At 40.8% G+C, this 25,944-nt stretch overlaps 1 protein-coding gene across 2 annotated transcripts in view; it reads left to right on the forward strand.

The window, feature by feature from the left end:
- The first annotated feature begins 15,052 nt into the window (after positions 1-15,052).
- The window catches only part of arhgef39 (Rho guanine nucleotide exchange factor (GEF) 39), a 67,505-nt gene continuing 56,613 nt past the window's right edge, over positions 15,053-25,944 (forward strand). For both annotated transcript variants that reach the window (XM_085769481.1, XM_085769482.1), the window contains exons 1-3: positions 15,053-15,173; positions 16,493-16,649; positions 18,800-18,894. In XM_085769481.1, coding sequence (XP_085625607.1) covers positions 16,515-16,649; positions 18,800-18,894 — 230 coding nt within the window. In that variant the 5' untranslated portion in view covers positions 15,053-15,173; positions 16,493-16,514. The remainder of the gene's footprint in view (positions 15,174-16,492; positions 16,650-18,799; positions 18,895-25,944) is intronic.

Below are 25,944 nucleotides of genomic sequence, written 5' to 3' on the forward strand. Positions count from 1 at the left end.
GGAGTCATCAAAACTCTTTTGGAGTTCCAGGGGGGGTCCAACTGGCAACAGATTTTCATATAATGGTGGCAGATAGAGTTCACTTTTGAATCGTCCAAAACACACACTATGAAACATCCAAATACCTCCATACTGCTCGTCTGTACTGACCCAAGTGTCCTGAAGCCGCCACATGAAAAAGTTGTTTGGAAAAAATTTTGATCTCTGTTTTCAGCCTTGTTGTAGTAGTAGCTCCCAGTGGCTCTGTTGATGTTTGTGCGCATGCGTGACATTTGCTGCAAATCTCAAAATGCCAAACAAAAAGCAAGAGAAGTTGCGGGTAGGGGAGAGAACCAGCAACTGAGCTTCAGGAGAGTGATGCAGGCCCACAGCCTCCCAGAGCCAAGGTGGTGCCAATGCCGCTGACAACCCTGCTGATGTAGTCTAAGGAACTGGATCCAGGGCGAGAGAGACAGGCCTTTCCATCAAAATAAAAGCACCAAGCTAATAAAATGCGGTGAAACTCTTTAATTTATGGAATATAATTTACAAGAAAGTCCCTGAGCCATTAAGTTAACCTTTTGCTTTCATTGTATTACAAGTTAATGTCTATTTTATAAGTTTTATGTTGGTGAACACTTTTATTTTGGTGAATTTGGTGATTTCCATCTCCGCTAAAGACGGGAACCAGAATGCAGACAAAATTCGCAGTTAATCAGACACCAGGCTCTTCGCCTCTCTGAAGAGCTTATAGCTGAGCTCTTTTAAAAAACTTTAAATTTTATCTGTTTTCTTTTCTTTTACTTTTTTATTCTTCTTTGCTCCTGCTTTTAACTCTGTGTTTTTTGCTTTTATTCTGTTCTTTTTTCTTTTTTAATGTTTTGTCTTTATGTAAAGCACATTGAGTTGCCTTGGTATGAAATGTGCTATATAAATAAAGATGCCTTGCCTTACTGCTGATGTCAGGAGAGAGAGAGAGAGAGAGAGAGAGAGAGAAAGAAAGCGAGGGAGCAGGGAGGTCATCACACAAGCCAGTAAAAAAAAAAAGTTTAAAAAGCTGTTAGACAGTAACTATCTTGTAATATTTTATTAAGTGTGATCAGTTTTTGTATGACCAAATAATATAAGAATGACATGAAATACACTTTTCTTTTTTATTATGAAATAAAATTGTATTTTCTTTTATATTTTCCTGTGTGATGTGTCTGAGAACTTTGTAGGTGAATTGTATGATGTGTGAGGAAGGAAGAATAGCCACACCATTAGGCAAGTACTAATAGGGATCCATACATCCACGCTGCACTATATGTTAAGCCTACAGTGGATTGTTATGTACAAGCTGAAATGAAAGCTTCCTATATGTAGACTGCCAGCTTAATTTTTATAAACTTGTAGCTGCAGGCTTAGACGGGGTGTTTATTAACCACACTGTAATGAGGTAACTACTCAATATGGGTGTATGACTTGACTTTAGACCGGGTCAGGGTTAGGATTAGCACAGGGGAGGCCGACGGAGTGGTCGATAATAACATGCGAGCGGTTTTACTGTTTTGTGTCGCTCAGCCTGTGGCTTCAGAGTTAATCAGGAAGGATTCATGAAGGAAGTGGTCAGTGTGTCGATTTCCCGGATATTTATGAACCACTCATTACCTCATGATTCATTAATACAGTGTCTCCCTGTCTGTTCTCCAGTAACTCATCGTTATCTGCTTCATAGTCCTGGCGTCGGAGTCATTAGCGAACTACTTATTAACAACTCATCAACCATCAGGTTCTCAGTGCATCGTTAATCACTCGTTCCTTAGTAGCGACACATGATTGCACGCTCTGTTAATGTGTAAACTGCTTTTTCTTCATCTGCCAAGTCAATTTAAACCAGAAGAACCAGCGCTGCCGTGGTCAATGTGTCAGTGAATGTGTTTCCTACATTTAGCAGATAGCTGCAGCTAATCATAACCAGGCTTTCTCAGTAGCTTATACGGCCCTCAAGCTATATGGAGGGAGTCTACTGTAAATGAGATGCGCACATACACACACACCTAAAGTAACATTATCAAACACTTCTCCATCTTTTTTAGCCAGCCAGTACAGCGGGTTCTGCCGTTCCCTCAGCGACTGGTATCCCATGTCGACGCCTCCACGTCGGAGGGTTCCCCACGGGCAAACACTTCCAAGTGGGAAGGCACATAGGAAGCTGTTTCTTTTTCAAACCCAGGTTCTAGGAAGCTTCCATGGAAAAAAAAAAAAGGTGCAACATCGAATGGAGGGTAGGTGGTTGGGTGGTGGGGAGGGGGGGGGTTGGGGATTACAATAAAAGAAAAAAAGGCAGGAACACCCAATCAAACGGGCGTCTGCCTCCCCTGAGCCTGTCGATCTACACATTAATCAAAGACAACAAAGCAATCCCCACTGGAAAGGAAAGCGGCCATTGCAGACTGCCTGCATGCATGTACAGCACTCCTTGCTTTCCTTTCTCACACTCACTCACTCACTCACTCACTCATGCAAACACACATTCCTATCCTCCATGATGTAATGAACCTGCAAGGTTTTTCCCTTTCTCTTTTTTTTTTTTCAAACTTTATTGTGTTCAAAATGTACGTACATTCTCAAACAGGAAACTGTTGCATTCTCTCTTTTTTTCAAAGACATTACTTTTCTTACAATAAAAATAGAAAATTAAATCTACAAGGCTTAGTACTGAATAAGTAAATAGCTATTTTAAAGGGACAACGAGGAGTTTCTATTTGATTATAAAAAAGTATCACGTTGATGTGGATGAATCTACGCTACCCATACTTGTTAATGGGCCCATTTTCGATAAATATATCGTTTTGTCTCTATCGTTATTTTGTTATTACTGTATTAGTGGTGGCGGAAATTCTGGGCGAGCCCACCAACGTTTCTTTACTTTCGGTTTTGTGGCGAGTCATGAGAATAACGCCGCCGAATCGCCGTTTATGGTGGGAACTACGACGGTATGTGATCGTCTTCCAACCTCTGACTTTAATTCTTGATGAATGAAAACATGAGTCTGTCTTGCGCCGGTCAAAGAATTTTACGGTGCGCGCGGAGGCTCATAAATGTAGTGTGAAAAAATTAATTAAAAAAATAAAAGATATAACACAAGTTGAAGGCATTGTACTTATTGGGACTGGTTTTTCCCTTTTTCTCTCTCCCCTCACGCTTTTTTTTTTTCATCTGTACTTTTGACTCACTTTCAGAGCGGAAGTTTTTACAGCACGCCCCGCCCCTCCCACCTGGCTGGCACCCCATCCCTCCACCCCGTTTGTCTTTAAACACAAAGTTTGACTAGGCGCCACACCTACTCTCTGGATGAGGCCTATACTGTAATTCCCCCGCCTCACTCTTTCCAAGTAATTGCCCTGTTTTTCCAGCAAGTATACGGATTCCTGCACCACGCCAGTGCAGTGCTTTCATTTGCGTGTAAATAGGTTTTCTGCTGAGTTTAAAGGCACTGCTGCGCCCATTGGGGGATCCAGCTTTGGGGAGATACTCTGAGCCTGAGAGAAATCATTAGGCGAAGGGGTTGGGAGGGGTGGGGGGGTTGGTTGCGCTTCATGATGCAAACAAGCAGTCAGCACTGACCTGACGAGCTCGCCTGACAACAACTCACACATTGGATTTGTTTTCACTTTCCAGTGGCTGCACAGGGCAGATAAAGGTCACATTTACAACATATGGACACAAGTGTTTTGTTGGAACAATACAAGATGCTGATCACTGGAAACCCAACACAAATACCCCAAACACAGGCTAAAGCTGATGTTAATGCATCATTAGACAGTCATGATGTAAAGTTTTAAAGGGATTGCTCAGCTAAATTACAAAAACAGTTTTTTAAAATCAATGTTTGGTTTTATTTTTCCATGTTTTTAGATGTACAGATGAGATTGTCGTCATAGGAACTGTTCCTACACATTGTTTCAGTATGGAGCATCTTGAGTGAGTGAGTGAGTTGAGTGGTTTATCCACAAGGACACATTGCTGTTGATTTTTTTTTTCCGAAGTGATTAATTTTACTCCACTAAATTCCCCGGAGTACAATTATTTCAGAGAAAATATAAAAATATGACCGAAACCATTTGCTGGAGGGATTTTATATTTAACACTTCATGTTGTGTCAAGCATAAACAAGACTTCACACATGGAGGGTTTTTTCATATACTGTATGTTCATCTCCTCAATATATTCTGTACTATACTATATTTATTTTGTTGGCATTTTACGTAGTTGTGGCTCCTCCAGGAATCAGTATCATTAACTGTAATTTAAAGATTGACATATCTAAAAAGATGTTTTGAGGATTAGATTTGGCTGATCCACAGTCACAATCTTGGCAGCATAGACTCCACCCCTAGCTCTTGTCTAAGCAAACAAGAAGGTGGTGTGTGTGTGTTGACATTTTAACATAGGGATCTATGGGAATTGGCTAACCATTAGAGTGAGCCTCATTTAAAGGGATAGTTCACCATTTTGGCAAATTGGCCCATTGCCATAATAGTTTTAGGAGTAGGTTTGTTACCTTTAATTGTCGGTGGATTTCTTGGTTTCCCTCATCAAACTCATCAAATACACAATCCAACAACTCCAAAACGCTCTGGTGGACAAGTTGTGACCTGCACATTCACCACACTACAGAATGTTGCAAGACAGAGTTGTTTTTGAGGCAAATGCAGAGACTGCTTGCCGAAGAACTTCCCCCGACAGGAACGTGCATCAGTGGTTTTGCATGAATTTATTCTGTTATTATCTCATAGCGTGGTGAATGTGCAGGTCACAACTTGTCCACCGGAGCGTTTTGGAGTTGTTGGATTGTGTATTTGATGAGTTTGATGAGGGAAACCAAGAAATCACTAGCCTCCGTAGCGTAGCTCTGAGCAGCTCACGGCTCTGCTCCACCGTTCTAAAAACAGCTTGCACTGACAATTAAAGGTAACGAACCTACTCCTAAAACTATAGGGATTATGGCAATGGGCCATTTTGCCAAAATGTTGAACTATCCCTTTAAGGAACTACAGTTTTCCACTTGTTTTGTGTGCATCAGCTGATGTGCTTGACAAGTTGTAACAGACATTTCAAACATTTCTCTGACACCGGCTCTGTCCAACGGTTGTGTAACCGTCCGAAATCACCAATCCCACATCCATGCTCCTGTTACACAGCTACTGGTCAGGTGTGTAGCATGAAGACAGTGAGACAGGATTTGAATTCATTTGACATTGTTTTATTCTTCACATAACTTTTTTTTACACATACCCTCGGGGAGGTTGGGGACATGGACTCAGAGAAGGCCGTGTTCAAATCCTCCACCACGGACGCAGCTGTCAGCAGCTGTGGTCAGGAGGTCATCAGTGCATGTCGCCGCGGCAACCTGGGAACCTGCCAGAGTGGACGCTGGTGGTGAGGTAAGTGTTAGAGTTGAAGGAGGTTGGACTTTTGGAACAGGCCCAAATGCTGCTTAGAGAAATGAACTCATTACGTTATAGTTTGCCATGACTGTCGCCTTTTACTTCTCAGATCAGACTTTAAATAACACACAAAATCCTAAATTGGCAGGCCCAGTCATACCTGCTTTTTCTATCCAGTGCTCTTCACTCTACAAAACACAGCGCTCCTCTCTGCCCCCACAGTTAAGAGAGGCGTCAGCAGGCTATAGAGCCTTTTCCTTAGATTTAAAAGCTTCAGGTTTTAAGAGTCACATTCCACACACTCCTAAAAATGCTTCATGCAGAGGAGAGTCACTTTCAGGATGTGTCTTCAAACAGAACAAACAGGGATCATATGTGTGGCACCTAGTGTAACCAAGTTACCTGATACAATCACATTTAATAGTTACCACCCACAGGCCTCATAAAACCTCCACCTCTAATTAATCAATGTAACTTGAGTAATTGATTATTGTAGAGCATTAAGATGACTGCTTTCTTAAGTATTTCATTTTTTTCTGTTGACATTAAAGTGCTGATTCTTACATAAGTCTGCAGGTATTTAACTTAAAGGGATAGTTTAATTGTCGGTGCAAGCTGTTTTTAGATCGGCAGAGCAGAGCCGTGAGCTGCTCAGAGCTACGCTACGGAGGCTAATGGGATTTCTTGGTTTCCCTCATCAAACTCATTGAATACACAATCCAACAACTCCAAAACGCTCTGGTGGACAAGTTGTGAGCTGCACATTCACCACGCTATGAGATAATAACAGAACGTTATGAGACAGAGCTTTTTTCGAGGTAAATTCATGCAAAACCACTGATGCGCATTCCCGTTGGGGGCAGTTTTTCGGTAAGCAGTCTCTGCATTTGCCTCGAAAACAACTCTGTCTCGTAACGCTCCGTTATTATCTCATAGCGTGGTGAATGTGCAGGTCACAATGCGGCTCTGTTGCGCCGTTCAAAAAACAGCTTGCACCAACAATTAAAGGTAACAAACCTACTCCTAAAACTATAGGGATTATGGCAATGAGCCAATCTGCCAAAATGTTGAACTACCCCTTTCATTTTAAACAAGAAGATATATAAGAAAATACATGTAGTTCTTTTTAGTACACTACAGGTTAGTCTGACCAGGCCTGTACTGTAGATGACCTTATCATGGGGACATGCAGAGCTCCAGCAGAGCCACTGAGGATGGAGTAGGCCTACAGTGGTTTTTGCAGGCTCTCCTAATGGCTGGAAAAGCAGCAGTTATGTGCCAAATCTTTGGAGAAACCCCTTAAGTAAACTGTGATTGCTGTGTTTCATCACTTATGTCTATTTTTCACAACCCTTAAAGGCCATTACCACTCCTTTTAGTTTGAATCCTGTCACTACCCACCACCTTAGTCCTCCCCAGCACCAAGCCTTGTTTTCTCTGCTACCTTTCCAAACACCCACCTCCCTGATTACCACTACTGGTGGAAGAAGTAATTAAGTAAGTAAGAAGTTTATAGTTATTAAAGTGACAGTATCATTATTAGAATTTAAAAACCTACCCTTGTCAACACTTTACAGTTGTAGCTATAACTACAGTCAAATGGACAGTTATGTTTTGTAAACATGAGATTTAATGTGGTGCTTACGAAGCAATGGGGCAAGTAAGTGCCTGAGATATGATTAATGGGAGAGGAAAGAATAAAGTAACGCTACACAAAGTTTGATTTGTTTTTCAGACATTTTAACATTTTTTTTAGATTTTCTTTCTACCTTATTAAAAAATGTTACCTCTGTGGGACTTTAAAAGGAACTGCACCTTTAAGGAAACCGTGAAAGAAGTTAAACAAGAGATTCTCTGTTGAGTATAACTGTTAAAAGATGTCAAGATAGTTATATCTCATTATACAGAGTGAAATAATTGGGTTTCAGCTCCTTGACATTGAAGTAACAATAAGATAACAAAAAAGGTATAATTATAATTTAGATAATAATGTATAGTGTGTAATAAGTGCAAATGTTGTTGCATATTTGTGTCTGTTTGCACAGCAATGTCTGTCTGATTGTTTGTGCGTGCTTATGTGTGTGTTTCACAGACAGGTCAGGTCGTCAGTGTCCATTGTCCTGGTTGCATGTCCAGGCCTCGAGGCTGCTGGACAGCCTGCCAGACAGCAGCAGCTGAATCAGTCTGTGACCGGGGTCCTGTGGGCTTCACTGACAAACTGTCTGCTCTATGAATCCTGGATGGAGGTAAGCTCACATCCACTGATGCAGTTAGCCATTTGCACAATCATCTGCAGCATGTTATAGTTGAGGGCAGAGCAGTTTCCATACAGTCCTGTGATGTCCCAAACACCGTCTGAGGTCAGAGATGGTCAGTGTGCATGTCCCTGTGAGGTCCTCTGTGATATGGACACTTAGAAACTCGTTCCATTCCAGCCTCTCTATTTTCTTAACAGTAGTTCACAATCAGCATTAGCAGCATTCAGTCAGAGAGCATCTTTCTGGCTGCCCTCTCTCCTGTAGGACATCCTGTGGTTCAGTCATGTCATCACCAGATTGGACCTGTATATGTCCATGTATGAGAAGGTAGAGGAGGGGGCCCAGGATACAGCCCTGTGGAGCTCCTGTGATGAAGATCAGAGGGACAAATCCTCAATATTCCCTCTAGACTTCAGATCAATCATCTTCTTCTGTGCACCAGCTGATGTCACCATTCAATACATCACGGAACATCTCCCGGTCTACTCAGTGAATTGCAGCACTGCTTGCTTTAGCATCGGCCTTTATAGGAGGCAGCAGAATGTAGAAGTGATCAGATTTTCTGAAGAGCAGGCAGGGGAGGGGGTTGAACAGGGTCTAGTAAATATCAAGGTGGATTTACATTGATGTATTGGAGATATTTTGGTAATCCTTTCCTCAGAGACACTTAGCTGAATCCTCAATTGGAATCAAAGCTGCCTCTGGGTGAAAGGTCTCTATGTTGTTAATTGACCTGTGCATGCTGGGAGGAGGGAGATGTGGCTTGTGCACTGCCTCAGCCTTTCTAGCACATGAGCATTCTAACTCCACTGACACTATATTGCTGATCTCAAATACCATAAATTCTCAAAGAGAGGCCCAGGCTTTTATTTGCTTCAACTAGAGACAGACGTCTATATGTGACAGGCTTTTATTTAATTTTGAACAACTATTATACTCAGCAAAGATGGAAAATCCTCTCAAATCTTTCTGTACTTACTGTTTAAAAGAGTAAGAAGCAAAGATTTGGATCCAGAGCACACATTCATTTAGAAGTTTAATCGGAACTCCTTGTAAATAAATGCGTCTTCCTGCCATAGACTGTATATAGTCTCTTTCCTTGGGTCAGTCCCAGTTCTCAACGGGCCAGACTGGGCCCAACAACACGACTGGATGTGTTGGTTTCAGGTCGAAAACTTATACAAATATCTTGGTCGGGTCGGACCATGTGCTTCCATTTTGTGGCCGCGTTAGAATTAACGCTTGTGAGACCGGCTGGATTGAGTCCGAGCTTCAACACCAATGGGTCAGGTTGGGTCACGTTTTAATTGTAAGGCTTAGAAACTGCTCAGACAGGCGATCATGGGCTTTGAGAGGTTTTACATTTACAAAAACCTTCAGAAAATAGAAATAGACCCGGCTTCTAATTGAGACCGACTTTTATCTGCTCAAACCTGGAGCCAGACCCGGCCCAGTACAGGAGACCGGCGTCTATTTGAGACTCGGCTTTAATTTGAGAATTTACGATACTTATTTTAAGAGTGTCACAAGTATTACAGGTTATAAACTGCTCTAAGTGAAACTTGCTGCAAGGCAACCTGCTCATAGACGAGTCAAAGTTCAATTAAGGAGCTGTGAATTATTAATGTAACTTAGTGAGAGATGAAAGAAACTCGGCAGAAGTGCAAATTATACTCTCCAGGTTTCGTGACTTGATATAATAAGACACAGTTTAATGTACGCACCCTCACTGTGCTGTACTAGTGGTCTATCTATATGTTGTGATGACGCTGAGGGGGAAATGGTCCCTGTATTTCGTTGTCCCCGCCCCACCCACCACATTTGTCTTAGACACGGTATCAGGCACCTTTGTGTGGTTCTGTGCTGCTGATTTAAAAGAAGCCGAGCGCTAAGGTCTTCAATACCATGTTATAATATCCGGGAGCTTTTCCTCCCCCCAGCCCCCAGCCCCCGGGCCTTGTCTGTCTGATGCCTGAGCGACAGCTTTTGAGTGAGTTAGTGTCCCTGACCGTCAATTAGGAGCAGACCTCATTGTCACACATAAAGAACCCTGCCATCCAGTGCTTTTCAGTAATTGCGGGCATGGCAGTTTATCATTATCCATGAAAACCGCTGGGTTTTGCAAACACATGGCTGTTTTGATGGTCCTCCACCACTTGAGTGTCACTCAATTTTGTGCAGCTGTTTGTTACCATGTGATTATTTTTTCTCTCTCTCTTTTCCCAAGGCCAAATGGTCATTTTGCTTTAATGAGCTCACCGTTCTGCAAAACACAAAGCAGCAATGGGGGTGTGAAGTGCAAGGTTCCAAACGCTGATTGAGAGTTTTTCACCAAGGCTACTAAAGGTAGACAATGAGCAATTACAGCTAATTGCGTTTGAACATCTCTAAAAGGCACTTTTTCTTTTGTGTTTGCGCTCTTTACATATTTTTGGATTTTCTTGTTTATTCGAAGTATTGGGGATTTAACATCCAAGCTAATGCTTTATTAACACTTCCACTCCCCCGCCCTCCCAGATTTACAAATCATTAAAATTCTGTAAAAATTGGGAGAGCTTTGGCTAAGATAATGCATCGCCTCACTTTAAACAATGATACTCCACAGTTCACCTTTCTCATGACTACAGAGACTTAAACTAAAGAGTTCTCAAACAATTGCATGAAAACGCCAAACACATTACAGTTTCTGCTACTTAAGTCGAACGCTGACGTACTTGTGAACAGCCCAGACTCAAGTGTCAACACTTGACGCCATGATTACCATTTGACAAAAACATTGTTAATTACAACTCAGAAGCAAAGTGAAGAGCCGGCGGTGAAGCATTAATACATAAATGAATCCTTTGCCCCCCTTCAGCAAAGGTAGATAATGAGATTCCACATCAATAAACACTTAAGAGATTTTGTTCACATCACGTGCTGGCATCCAGCAGGAAAAAAAGTGCTATTTGACAGCAATATTTCCCCCTGTAGTCACTTAGGAGATTTCTGTCCAACAGAGCTCCTATTTATTTTGATGTGACTTTTATTTGTTGTTGTTTTTTTTCTTTCTTTCAGAGCCAACTCATTTGATATCTCTTGGTCCTGAAACCTTGTTTCATATAACATCTCCCAGCTAAGATAGCCTTGCCTCCTTAGTGTTGAATAATTCATGTCTTACAATCCAATACTATTGGATTGGGGAGAGTTGAATTCAAAAGTTGAATTACAAAACATCACATTCTTTCATCTCATGAAGTTTTTTTTTTTTTTTTTTTTTTTTTCTTACAAAGTGCAGAGGTCAATTATGAGTCCTCTGGCAATAGCTGGTATGAATAATACACCGGAGGGCTCCAGAACCTTGGGAGAGTTCCTCCACTTGTGTAGATTATTGACGCTTTTACTTTTTTTCTTCCTATCCTCAGGTTAAAAAAAAATGGACCCTTTGTCTGTGGTCTCCTGCACCGTTCATGCCTCCATTGCCTGGAGGCAAAAGAGGCCTAATTTGCACCGATCTGTTTTGGGGCCAATTATTATAATACCAAATGTACTGGAAACACAATAAAATTGAAAACAATAAAGAGTGGGGCTACAGATATTGTGCATTTTAATAATCTTCTCATTAAAGATGCATTTCATCTGTTCAGCAATTTGCAGAGTTTTGCTTCACTCTCTTTAGACTCTTTCACATTACCTGCAGAACGTGGACATGCTGGGTTATCAGCTCCACCTCAGTACGACTCCCCTACAGAAAATTCACATATGGAAAATCACATGCTATCACCTGTGAAACATAGCACACTGAAAGGTTTTGCTCTTCATATTATATGAACCTTGACATATGGAATAACAAATGTGAAATTTAAGTTATTTAATCCTCACTGCGTTCTTCCTCTAGCTGATGTATGGAAGATCATATTACATTATCACATGTGAAATTGTTGCCACAGGCGCAAGTCTTTATGAAAGAATGACTGAATTAATTAACTTTTTATTTATATGGTACCTTCCATACACAGAATGCACAAGGAGAAATGTGTATGCATTGCAGGGTACTATTTATTAAATGCCATTTATCAAAGAAGATTAAAACAGCTGTTATGGGCTTTATTATAAAGATATTTTTTAAACTTGTCCATTGATTCACTAAGTTTAATACTCACACGCAGGATGTTTGAGGTCTTTGGTGCATATTAAAGTAGCATCCCTGAGGGTTTCTGCGGCAACCTGTGAAAAGCTGCTCTCATTTACATGTTTTTCTGTTTCTGTTGTCAGACAACGGAACAAGTTTGGACTGTACAGCTGTGACATCATCAGACCAAATCATCAAACGTACAAGGTAAAGACAAATATCGTTGTGTATATTTACTTGTAGGATGATTATTCAAAGAGAAACAGCAGACTAGCTGGAGTCTCCCACAGTGCACAGGGGGGGTATTTCTGGCTGCTCTTCTAAGTCGCCATGGTTTGTCCATCATTAGTCTCTGAAAGTCTCTAAATCTGGCAACAAATGCACAAAGTTGGCAACACCACCGGCTGTAAACGCCTCACAGTTCGCAACAATTTATTTTGAAAAGCAAACATCCGATGGGGAAAACTACAACCGAGTCATTAAGTCGATCATCAGTTCATTGGAATCGTCAAAACATGGGGATAAAAGTTGTGAAAATTCAGACGGGGAGTTGCACTGTGTTTGCGAGGGTGATAGATTGTTACAGGAAGTGCTGTTGTTTTATCTGGCCCTGAGAGTGATACAGCTGCTATTCAAAGGAGGGGAAAAAAGGCCGAGGTCAATGTTGGCACAGAGGAAATGAGTTGACAAAATAGTAGCACCACCACCCCCTCGCTTACCTGACCTTCATAGGGAAGCTTTGATAAGACATGGCAGTCAGCAGGGGACAATAAGGTCCTTTTATACAGAATACTGGTTGTTGAGGGATTTTAGATTTAAAGAGCAATATAAGTTTCGTTTTTTTTTATTGTCCAACTTCAAAAACCGGCCTTGTTACCACAAAAAATAAATGATAAAAATGTCAATTTATGGAAAAATGTATTTTGTTAAAGGAATAGGAATATTAACTTGAGTGTATCTGACAGCAATATATGAATACATGTGACTCAGCTATAATGTGTATTTATATGTTTGCTACTGTTATTTTTACATTTGGGTTCTAAATCATGGAGCTACAGGGCTGATAAGATGAAGTGTTGTTACAGTCAGTAAGTACAGGAACAAAAACAAGCAAAATTAGCCTCCGATATCCTTGAGCGACGGCTCCTATGGACCAGACGGAACAGAGACACAAAGAAGGGCCGAGTCCTCGCTGTCTCCACCAGAAGACCTCAGCAGGGTTCTTCCTGGTGCAAACCAAGGCGGAGGTGGTAACATCCTGATCATGTGCACACTCATGCGTACCACACCTTCAATTGGCTCAGGCAAATACTTTTCTATACAATTCGAATTCAACAATTTGGAAGATATCACCGTCTGTATTTTCACAGTTTTGTGGCATTTCAAAGACTAAATTAAACTAGAGAATGCATTTCCTGAAAGAAATACGGGTGAATGCTGAAAGCTGGGAGCTGAATGAGCTGAATAAATTGTTAAAACAATGCTGAATTAAGTGAGGAAACTGCTGAAGCCACTCTGAAGAGATGAAACAATATCTGAAGAGTAAAAGTAAAACATGTAAGAAGGAGGCTGTATGAAAATTACTTGAATTGTTGAAGATTAGTATGAAGAAATTAAAAGGCTAAAGTCTACTCAAATATATTTAAAGGGTTAACCCTAAACATTGTTGAACCATTACTAATATGGAACAATATCTGAAGAGTATGTAAGAAGGAGGCTGTATGAAATTGTTGGAAATAATTAAAATAAATAACAGAAAAAATAACTTTCAACTAACAAGCATTGACTATGTATCACATGTAAAAGTTCTGTGTTATGTTATGTTTTTCAAAATCTCTAGGTTGAATTTTCCAAGTGATACAGTATGTGGCACGTGTGATGAAAATGTCTTTCCTTTTTTTAATTTTATACATGTATTTATTTATTATTTTTAATAGTCAGTGCTCCAGTGTTCCCATGTCCTCAACAAAGGATTATGTTTTTGACTACCTGTATTTACTGTGACATACTGTGTAAAACACATCAATGGTGTCACAGTAAACTGAATGACTCAAACCAGAAACCACTGCCCTGGTGTCAATTGGATAACCTAAATTTATATATATTTAATTGTTAAGAAAGTGAAGGTAAATGACAATTGGAACAGCTGGGAACCACAGCCACCCACATCATAAGATATCTAGCATCCCCCCTCCTGACTGGTGTCCTGTCTTGCAGCAGGACTTGGCCTCTATCAGCACTAGATGTCAGTGTTCTCGCTGCTCTGCGGAGCTGCAGGCAACATGAACTGCAGCCTGGGATATGCTCCAGAAAAAAATGCATCCTATTTTTTCACTTGAAAGTCCTCAGTCCTCATGGATTTCATTCTATAGCCTCCTGCGTCACAGCCTGATTACTGAGGGCATCACTTTTATCTTTAATGAGCAACAAACTGCTGAGCTGCAGTTTCTTCTGGAGCCATTCTCGCATCAACCAGTGAATCGTCTCTCTCACCACTCGCTGCCAGTGATGTTGTATCTTTTCCTTAAGGTTTCCCTAAGTAAGTAAAAAGATTCAACTTTACACTTTCACGGTAGAATCTGAGGAAGGTCTGGGAATGAGTCAGAGAAAGTTATGAAAAGAAAACAAGAGACACAAGACTGACAAAACTCACTCAACTGACTGAATTTCAGGCATATAAAGGCCATATATCACATATTCCTTACAGGCTATATTAAGGAGCCTCAGTGAAGTGTAGATCTGGATCACCAGGACCCGAGGGGGCTCCAACCTCTAGGAGGTCTCTTCCTGCCTCCTCCAATTTAATTGAATATTTATTTAGTAATATATGTATGAATATCAGCTGATAAGATGACATCCTTCAACCTGGGCTTCATACTTGTTGCCATATTCCTTCATTAATGTGTTAAAGTAAATTTACTGCACAGCAAACCTGGACCGTGTCTACCTTTTAAAAAATGTGAAGGTATGTGAAAAAGGCTAAATTGGGATCCAGCAGTTTTTTTTGTTGTTGAATGAATTACCATAATCCACTCATAGAACATAATTGAAATATAAAAAGTGTAGCCTATTTCAAACATCATAAGATACAACATAGATAGGATATAGTTACAATAAAGTAAGGAAAGATAACAGAGTTGATTTAACTTCAACAAGTTCAGTGAGAGTTGATGCTGACTGCAGTTGAGAGTGTAGCAGGAGGAGGTAGGCTACAGTTGTTACAGCTGAGAATTTCAAAAGCAGGGCTGGGACCGCTGAGGGAGGGGGCGGTCCTTCCTGTCACTGTCTCAGAGCGAAGCAGCCAATCAGCGCGGCCGTCAACAGCTCAGCCCGGAAGAAGGAAGCCCACACTGAAAAGAGCGCCTTGATCAAAACTGGAGACGTTACCTGAAGGTAAGACACGCATTTCTTCAGCAAACTCTACACAGCCGTATGAAGTTATTTCATATCGCGAAAAAGTCTTTTGCCTGACGGAACAGCGGTTGTGTAACAACTTGGACTTTAACATAACGTAACTTGTTGAACATTTTTTTTACGCTTCTTTATATCGCTTCCTCCTGATACAGACTCGAGTCAAACTAACATTTTGACACACAAAAAGGCTACTTATCGCTTTTAACAGTACTGCTACGTAGAAACATCCAAACGTTTGGTCGTATACTTGATGTAATGTCACAGCTGGAATATGCAGCCGCTGGCTACATTACCAGAGTCTGACTTATCTGAATAAATATTTAAGGACACTCCCAAATAACTTTCACATGTCGTCGTCTGTCTCGCGAGACCTTGCAGTGTTTTTGTATTTTGCAATTAACTGAAAGTCATGTCTTGAAAATATAGTAGGCTACAATATTGTAGTGTAAACACAAAGCAACAAAATACCTAAGTGATGTTAAAGCTATGTAACTTTGGACATATTAAAGTAGTTTATGTTTAGGTTACATGATGCATTAGCCTAAATGTTCTGCTTTTTTTAAATGTCCTGTTTTGCAGAGCACCTAGTAGTAGGGCTAGGGATTTTTTATTATAAAACGAACGACTAGATCTTTTGAGAATACTCACTTGATGAGATTGATGTAAAAATTACTCAGTCTACATTAAGTTTTAACATTATTTTGAGACATATACTTGCAGGAGGTACACACCTTTTCATATTAGACATGATGTTCAGTTTGTTATTAGTGCAATCAGTGCATGTCTGTAACATAGACTGTAAAAAGAATGGACGTAGCGTCCGTGACGTCACCCATTGGTTTTGGGGAGTCGTTTTTGTGACTCAAATATGGCGGCCTGAACAGCGCCATGTTGGATTGGCCGGCCGAGAACCCGCCCACTGGCCTCGAAGCAGCCTGTCCACGGAGCTGCTCGGACCTGTCACTCAACGTTTCCGCGCCCTGATTGGCCAGAATTTTAACCTAATAACAGTAAAACTATAGAGTTAAAAAAAAATTCACCCCCCTCAGAGTGTGTGCGGGGGTAGAAACTATCGATTGAGACGAAAAAACGTTCTGACACCAGGCTTTTAACATGTTTACTGAGGATGTAAAGTCGGCGATTTTAACATGGGGGTCTATGGGGAATGCTCCCTTCTGACACCAGCCCCCAGAGGAATCCGAGGGGATTGCAGTTTTTTGAACGCGGAAGTGAGCTTCACTTCTCAGACCGACAACTGCCCCCTTGGTCTGTAACCCTGAGCTACTCTGTCTCTGCAGTGTCCTCCTCATCACCGTAACCATGAGTTACTTCCCTGGTCCAAGGAACAGCATCCAGGAGCAGAGGGACCGCTGGGACAGGAAACGCAGCCGGACAGCCAAAGAGCTGGTGAAGACAGAACAACAGTACTGCCAACAGCTGAAGCTGGTCACCACCGTAAGTACTGTAGCAGTCATAAGCATTGATTCAGTCACAGGTTACACACTGACTGAACTACTGACCTCAAAGGTATCAGTCCCAGGAAACAAGCACTGAGACATTGTCTTTAGTTTCCAATGTTGGGTCTGTTTTTATTTTGATTCTTTAATACGAGCAATAGAAGTCACAATAGCAAGTGGAGAGGTGAATTCTCAAAGTTTTGAAAAGTTTTAATAAAATCATTTTAATTTAGACTTCTTTTCAATTTCTATGAGGATTTCTCTCAGCTTCTGGAAACCAAATCTTTTGTTAATCAAATCAAATAAATTAACTCTTGTTATTATAGCTTAATTTCAACTGAACAAAGATTCTTTAACCTGAAAGTGGGGAAGATTTTACTCCTCTTCATCATTGCGACTCAGAATAACACAAGAGTACTGTGGCGACAACTGGAAAACAAAGCTAAATCTCCATTGTCAAGACTGATGACCCTCAGACTGATCAATATTTCCGTGATTATACATCTAATTAAAACAATTTAAACATCTCAAACAGGAACCAGTTTTCTCACTGCAGCTGAAATGTTCAGACCTTAACTTCAGCTTTATCTTAGTTAACACATAACAGTTTATTCATCAGCAGACAAAATACTTGTAATTCAGTTCAATGCTCCTCATAATTTACACATTTGCCTTTGTGGCCAGAAAGGAAAACCTCAAAATTAACTGGGCCAGGTGATTTCCAGCTTCAGAGTACAGGTTATGTCAGACAGTCAATGCTTCATACAGTCAACTAGTTTAACATACCAAGTTATCATCTGAATGTTAAACTAGCTCAGGTTTTGCAATATAGAAATTATAACATAGAAATACAACATTAACCATAATATCAAACTGATAATGTTACATCATGCAAAAAGTCAACATATTTACTTTCTAATAAGTGATCTTAATGCTTAAACTATCATGTTATTAAACTGATAGAGGAGCGTCTGGATCAGACTGATTCAGCTCAGAATTTGACAACACGATTGATCAAGAGTGTGGTATGTTTACTTTGCCGTCACAAATCAGAGTGTTGGGTGAATTAAACTCGCAGATGGACTCTGGCCCACCACCAAACTGATAACGCACATTATCATTATTATTCATATTATTGACCATCTTGACTGGGCCCTATTTTGTTTGCATCAAGCTTTGCAATCAGAGTTATTCAAAGGAGGAGCACAGACTTGTTGGCAGGTTTGACTGGCTGGCTTTCTGCCTGGTTGGAAAAACTGCTTACACTACGGTCTGTCAATGGATTACCCAGACTAACAACAGGGACACTGTTACATTTTCACATTTAAAATGCCATTGTTCAGTATCGTATTGATACCTTCAACCACCTAGACAGCACCTGAGTAAAGGAATTTGGAAATATGTTCTTTTTTTATTGAACCATTTGAAAGTATATTTGATTAATACTGTTTTTTTTATAAAGATATTGACAGTATGAACACAAAAATCTCCATGCCAAAGGAAAAAGATCAACGCACCACTGTACAACATGTTCCCCCTGCTTGTTATAAAGTGCACTCTTGCTGTTCAATACATTAACAGACTAAAGGTAGAGTTCATGGTAATTTCCCTCCCCGCGGTAGAGAACACACTTTTTTCCCGCCCGTCGCTGTAGCCTCATTTCGACACAATTACTCACCCCTCACCCGTTCACTCCAGTTAGGAGCCATTTTAGGCCTAATGCACATTCAATTTGCTAATCCCATTTTCATTTCAGTTGACTTGAGACCGGCACAGCTGTCGGTTTATTGCGAGTGTCGCCGCACAATAACAACCCCTCTGTGCTCGGTCTTCGTACAGTAGGTGCCACGCAGTTATAGGACGTTGGCTTTAGACCAAAAAGCTATCAAAACTGCAAGTCCTTCTTATTAGAAGTTAAGTGTCTTCTACTGTTTTTGCAGCAGTCTTGGTCTTGGTATTACATTTGCTCTCTGTTCTTGGGGAGTAATTAAGATGTCAGCAGCGAAAGCACGTCCTTATCGAGGAAAAAAAAAATATTTCCATTCATCAGTGGCATATCCAATCAGAGACAGCCCAATTCCATCTTATTAATACAAATGCAGAGAAATAATGACATTTTGTCTCCCTCTTGTCTCTTGTTTCTCTCAGTACTTTGTGGAGATCTTGAAGGCCAAAGGAACCCTGAGGCAGGACATTAGAGAAAGCATCTTCAGTTCAATTAAAGACATCCATTCAGTAAACCAGTAAGTATCCTACTGAATAATTTAAGGAATATCTATGCTGTAGAGATTGGTGGTGAGAGACAGTAAAGGGATGAGATTAGTGGGGTGTCTCTTGTGTTGAAATACGCTCATGATACACCCTAAAGGTTGCCGAACTGTAGGCCTTATCTTCACCATTAGCACAAGTCAATGATAGCTGTGGTCCAGCGTGGAGGTGTTGTCTCTTCCCTGGTGGATGCATTACTGCATATCAGGCGGAATAACTCCTGCTGATATCGCAAATGAAAAACATTATTGTTACCGTAGAGAATTAATGAATCGTTGCTATACCTACCCTGACCCACAGCAGCTGAAGATCTTGGGCGGTGGGGGCAGGGTGGCCCGAGCCGAGAGAAGCCGATCTCGCCGCATGTCTAGACGTCAAATTGATCTTGAGCTGTAGAAGTAAATCCTCCAAAGACTTGAGAAAGTTTGGCTACATGAATAAAAAGGTCGATGTTTGAAGTTAGCACACGTGTACATGCCGGGGCACTAGATTCAGCTACGGTATCCATAAATCAATAAAGAAAAATAGAGCGCGTAGTGAGGCCGGGGTTGTTGAGAGCTGATGCCAAAACTGATATTTTTGTTTCAAAGTGGTAAGAGTTAAACTTTGATCATTTTCTATGTTAAAGGATGTTTGATATTCTCGCCGGAGTTCAGGCTTGTTTGTTCAGAAGAAACCTGAGAAGCATTTTATCAGTGTCGAGCCAAGATGAATTTATCACTAAATCTGCTCTTTGTGTTAGTAAGTTGAAGGTACAATGCTTTCCTGGTGCTAATGTTTGCAACAGCAGTTCTTTACCATTAATAAAATTATAAATATGTAAACCTGACTTGGTGGCACAAGGTGTGCCCCCCCCCCCCCCTTCCCAAACCAATGCTATGATAATGCTATAGGTATTAAAAAGGCTGGAATGTAACCATGTATAGAAGGTAGAGAGAGCATCAATCAGACTGTATGGCTTATTGTGGATAATTGGTTTGTTAGTCTGTTGTAACCCCCACCCTATCACTCCCCCTTTGGCCTTTTTCCAATACCTACTGGCAATCAGATAACCAATATGTTTACTGTGACTTTAGAAAATGAGCATGCCCTTTCACCTTTTTTTTTTCTTTTCTTTTTTTGGTAAAAGGATAAATTGCTGTAAACTCCTGTGGGGAATCAGGCCAACATACTTCTCAGGTGTAGGAGCAGATACACATGTATATGTAGGGTCTTGGATTGTACACGCATCCACTGTCAGTGGTGGAAAAGTCATGATGTAGTCAGTATCAATTAGGGGTGCATGATAACGATTGGTGCTGATAATTATCAACCTGATATTGGAAAATACACAGATAAATCCGATAATATATTTGTTTTGGCAATTATAATTGCCCAACATTTCCTTAATTTTGCAAATTTTCAGTCCGTTTGATTTGAAACAATAATAAATAATCTTTAAGTCATAGTTATAACTGTCCTTGTTTTTTCTTGGCTGTTATTTAGAGCTATATTATTAAATTCATTGTTACTCACTACATCTTAGCCTTTCTTAACCTCAGGTGTAAATATAAACTATTAAAAAATGTTATCAGTTATTGGTATTGGCATCAGTTATGAGAAACAGGAAGTTATCGGTTATCAAAAGTTATTTTTATTGTGCATCTCTAGTATCAATGAAATTTCATGATTCTCAAATGATCACATTCAATAAATTCACAGACAATGAAGTAGTAAAACGGCCGTGTGAGTGGGTCTGAATCCTTTCTGACATTGTATTCCATTCAGACACAATAATTTATGGATAACAGTGTCAACGGTCAGCTTCTAGATTTGAGCAGCCTATCAGTTTAGCTGTCTTCAGTGTAAACACAGTCTAATGGACAAATACACATACAGACACAGTTCACTATCAGACTGCACAACAGACTGTGTGTGACTGGGGAATCCATTTCCAGACTAGAAAAACGAGCGGCACGGTTTCCCACAGGTCCTCATCCTCCACACACTGACAGGCTTTCTTGTTGAGGGTGCTACAATGAAGATTGAAGTATGAATTACACAGTCTTATGTATTGGATAAATGGTTAGGCAGATCTCATACATCTTCATTATGAGCCCCTCATTGAATCAATGGTTGAAACATAATGGCAAGTACTCTATTTAAAAAAAAAAAAAAAAGCTCCATGGAGAGACAGTGTGATAGAGCCAGTCTTATTTACCAATGTTAAGTGATTGATTATAGATTTTTCCCACACACTCTTTTCACTTTTTTTTTCAGTCTGACATTTGCTATACATTGATTATATGTGTGACAGTGTCAAGAGTAATTGACAACAATAGTGGTGATAATTAGCTCTCAGACAATTATGAGTTTGACTGTGTCATCAATCTGTCACACATTAAACACCAAGTATTAAAAGGACTTATTACTACTGCTCCTGCCAGTACACAGTCTTAATATATGACATAGTTTTTGAATGAGTTATATAATGAGTAGTTGATTATATTTTTTAACAGCTCATACAAAGACAATGGTGATGTTTTGAAATGACCATGCAGTCTAACACTTTGACAACACCAGGCCATATTTTGTTATTCAGTCATCAAGTTGAAGACATCTCATACAACTTTTTCCACACTAAAGTGATATAATCTGTGAAGACTACAGACTAGAGCTGCCCATGTGGTTTTTATTCTTACGCCTCTTGTCCTTCATTTTATCGGTTTTGCTTTATACAACAGGATTCCAGGCATTCAGAGACAAAGTCCTGATGAAATTATCTGTGCCACTTATTCATAGATATCATGTGACGTCACACAGCAGTCACAGCACCGACTTACAACAGGCCGTCTATCTGTTGCCTCGTTGGCTGTGACACAAGTCTCACAAAAAGAGTGGATTAACATTTCTTTATGACATGGCTTTTTTCAATGCTGCATTTTGATCACACTCTAATGAATTACACTCTGATTCTACATTTTACGGTCTTTTATTAGAGCAGAAGAGCTATGCAGGATATTTACAGTACCTTATGTTTCATTTTTACCATCGTTAAACAGATTGGGACTAATTGTGATGTTAGATAAATGACTTATTAGAGGGTGGAGGCTCTCTGCCTTCCACATCGCTGCTAGAAACCAAACCTGCGATCAGAACCTCAGACCCGGTGTCACAGCTCTCGTCTCTGTGGCACCGCAAGTCCACGACACAAACGCGCCCTGTAAACTGTAATCTCTTGTTTATGACAATTTTGATCAAGATTACGTCTGAAATTAATTATTTCACTCATAAGATGTGTAATAAGCGGGATAATGTAGAGTTAGTCTGTTGTTATGGAGAAATAAAGACTGATACCGTGCTCGATATCGGCTGATACCTACAGCACAAAGATCAGAATCAGTGTCAGGAGGGTATAAATGGTATTGGAACATCTCTAACGTGTATCATGTGTTGAATATGGTGGAATAACTAGTTCTGTTAGTGTTCCAACTCTTAAAACTGTTAAGAATTAAACTGATTAATGAAACAAACCAAAACAGTAAGGAATATCAAGCAAGCGGCACTATGTATCACACTTACGAGAAGCTGTTCAAGGAGGTTATGATTTGACGGAGCTCAGTTAAACTCCACCTCGGTGTTGAATCCTGTGTGGCTGTGAAGAGTTCCACACCTGATAAGGAATCTGCCCAGGATTATCGCAGAACAACAGAGAGACATTATTTCCTTTGACATTTTTTGTAGCAGGGCTCCGATACTTAGGATGAGTTGTTGATCTTCACCAAGCAGCAAGAAACCACTTCACAACGTCAGAAACATTCTGCCAGAACTGTGCGTGTCAGCTCCACCCGGCCGAACGGTTCTCTGATCATAATACAAGCGTACAACTTCAGAGTGCAGTGTGGAAAGTGGCGATGAATTCTGCTTTCATTAAGCTTTTGGTAGTTACATAAGAAAAAGATACTTGATATAGACAGAAGTCACAAGTTGGGTTTCCATCCACCTTTTCTTATGCGCATTTTGTGAAAATGCGCATTTTGTGAAAATGCGCATAAATACTTGAATGGAAACGCCAGAAATTCGAATAAAGGCAGTAAATGCGCATAAAAGTTTATACGCTTGGAGGAGGTGGATTTGTCAGCGTATCGAATAAAGGAAATGCGAGTTCTTGTGATGGAAACAGGTTATGCGAATTGAGGCAGAGTTTGTGGGTGAAGCTGCTGGACTTCACCCAGCCACGTTCAAACATGGAGAACGACGCCCCGGTCTCCCAGCTCTCGTCTCTGCACCTCGCGACACAAACGCGCTCCGTAACCCATAATCTTTTGTTTATGACGGTTAAGACTACACAAACACACGCCGTAACATCGTTATGGAACTTATTGATTTTTCACCCGCTTCGTATGTAAACAGATGCACATGGGGGAGAGGAGCATAACCAAAACAGCGGAAAAGCGAGCAGACTGTCACAGTTCCTACTGTCTTTCTGTGTAAATATCTCATGTTACAACATGAAAACCTGCAGCTTATATTCAAGTGCAGCCTATATATGTATTTTCTTTTAAAATGTAGCTGGTGCGGATTATACAGGTGCGTCTATAGTCCGGAAAGTACGTAAACCGCTTTTAAATTCGATACGACTTGGATGGAAACCAGCTGGGTTTCCATCCAAGTCGTATCGAATTTAAAAGCGGATTTTGTGAAAATGCGCAAAAAGCAAAGCGAATTTATGCCCGTTTCCATTCATTAGTGTTTTGCGATTAGGAGGAGTGCACCGTGAGATTACGTCATAAGAGAGCGTGAATGTATCCAACAGTTGACACTCAGCTGACACTCAACATCATGGACAATTTACGTACTTTCCGGACTATAGACGCACCTGTATAATCCGCACCAGCTACATTTTAAAAGAAAATACATATAGCCTATAGGCTGCACTTGAATATAAGCTGCAGGTTTTCATGTTGTAACATGAGATATTTACACAGAAAGACAGTAGGGAACTCAGTCTGCTCGCTTTTCCGCTGTTTTGGTTATGCTCCTCTCCTCCATGTGCATCTGTTTACATACGAAGCCGGTGAAAAATCAATAAGTTACATAACGATGTTATGGCGTGTGTTTGTGTCGTCTTAACCGTCATAAACAAAAGATTATGGGTTACGGAGCGCGTTTGTGTTGCGGTGCAGAGAGGAGAGCTGGGACACCGGGGCGTCGCTGGGTGAAGTCCAGCAGCTTCACCCACAAACTCTGCCTCAATTCGCATCATCTGTTTCCATCACAAAAACTCGCATTTCCTTTATTCGATACGCTGACAAATCCACCCCCTCCAAGCGTATAAACTTTTATGCGCATTTACTGCCTTTATTCGAATTTCTGGCGTTTCCATTCAAGTATTTATGTGCATTTTCACAAAATGCGCATAAGAAAAGGTGGATGGAAACCCAACTAATGTTATTGTTAAAACCACTCACAGGTGAAGTGAATGATATCGATCATCTCATTCCAACAGCACCAGTCAAGGCGTGGATGCATTCAACAGGAAGTGCACAGTCAGTTCTCGAAGTTGAGAAGTTGGAAACAGGAAAAAATGTTCAAGTGTATGGTTCAGTGTACTGCATAAAATGTTCAGGAGGAATATTACATGAAGTGCTGAAGATGTTGACCGGGCTTCTGAATTCCCAGAATCTTAATACGATTGAGCATCTGTAGGATGAGCTGCTGATAAGGTCTGAGCCCTGAGGCCCTGAGGATCTGATGCTACCACACAGGACACCCTCAGAGGTCCTGTCAAGTTCATGTGTTGCTAGAAGGGATGCATTTTTTTTTCTTCTTTCAGAGCGATAACTGATGCTTGTTTACTGATTAATAATCAGCTTTTTTTTTTGTTTTGTTTGCTTTTTCGTAGCAACGCAGTCCTTATAGGTGCAGATGTGTACGAGTGGAAGTCTGTACATGTAGACACGCCCCCTTGAGTCAATGACATAAGGAGCTAATTCAAAAAAAATAACCAATAGTATTAATCGGTCAAAGTTCTTGTTACCGGTTAAATGGTTAATCATGTGCATCCCTAGTTGCTAGAGAGCATGAGTTGAACCTACACAATATTAGACAGGTGGTTTCAATGTTGTGGCTGGTGTGAGTGTGGATATGAAATCACTCATAGGAATTGTGGAGCAAACAAAAAAGTGTAAGCAAAGCAAAATGTCTTTGATTTTTATATTCATCAAGGTAGCTGTTATTTACCTTGTTAACAGATTTGCACACTAACAACCAGCTCCACGCATTCATCAGCTTCACCTGGAATATTTTTCTAACAGTGTAGTCCAACACTTCCCAAACCACATCAGTTTAGTGTTGGGCGATTTTGACATTCTCAGATCGTCCCAATCGCCCTCCCTGGAGATCGCCGATAGACCTATCTATCGCCGGGGTACGGGGGGGGGGGGGGGGGGGGGGCGTCGGAAACTCGTATTTTCGCTTTTGAAGTCGTACCAGTTCGATGCTGGTACGAGTTGCGCGCTTCTCTCTCTCTCTCTCTGTCTGTCTGTGTGAGAAAGAGCGCTATGATCAATGAACGGAACGCTATTGCGTTGCCAAAAGCCGAAAAATCTATTCTGGCGGACGTAATTTATTTGTGGCATTAGTGAACACCTCGTCGGGCTGTAACATAGGCTACAGTAACAGCGCTGGCGTCGGCAGCCTAGTCACAGCCACAACAACACCAGCTAAACGTGTTTCCCCAAATTTGAGGCGGAGTGGCCATCCTGTTTACCACAGAGATGTTGTGTGCGGTCATATGACTACCTGGCTCCGTCTGATTGGACGTCGCCAGTAGCTGCATTTGATTGGTGAAACACTGTCATATGACAGAGTGTCTGTTGGAAGCAGCCAGAGAAGCGGCTTCATTAAAACAAAACAAACAGATTGCGCATTGGATCAATAAAAAAGTAGCGAGTATGTGTGTGTGTAAAATCGCCAAGAAAACAAAACATCGCCGATCGTCCTTCCAATCGCCGATAGACGATTGGATCGCCAATCGGCACAAC

The sequence above is a fragment of the Trachurus japonicus genome, chromosome 23 (genome assembly GCF_045865225.1).
Source record: "Trachurus japonicus isolate A0001 chromosome 23, Traja_1.0".
Taxonomy (NCBI): domain Eukaryota; kingdom Metazoa; phylum Chordata; class Actinopteri; order Carangiformes; family Carangidae; genus Trachurus; species Trachurus japonicus.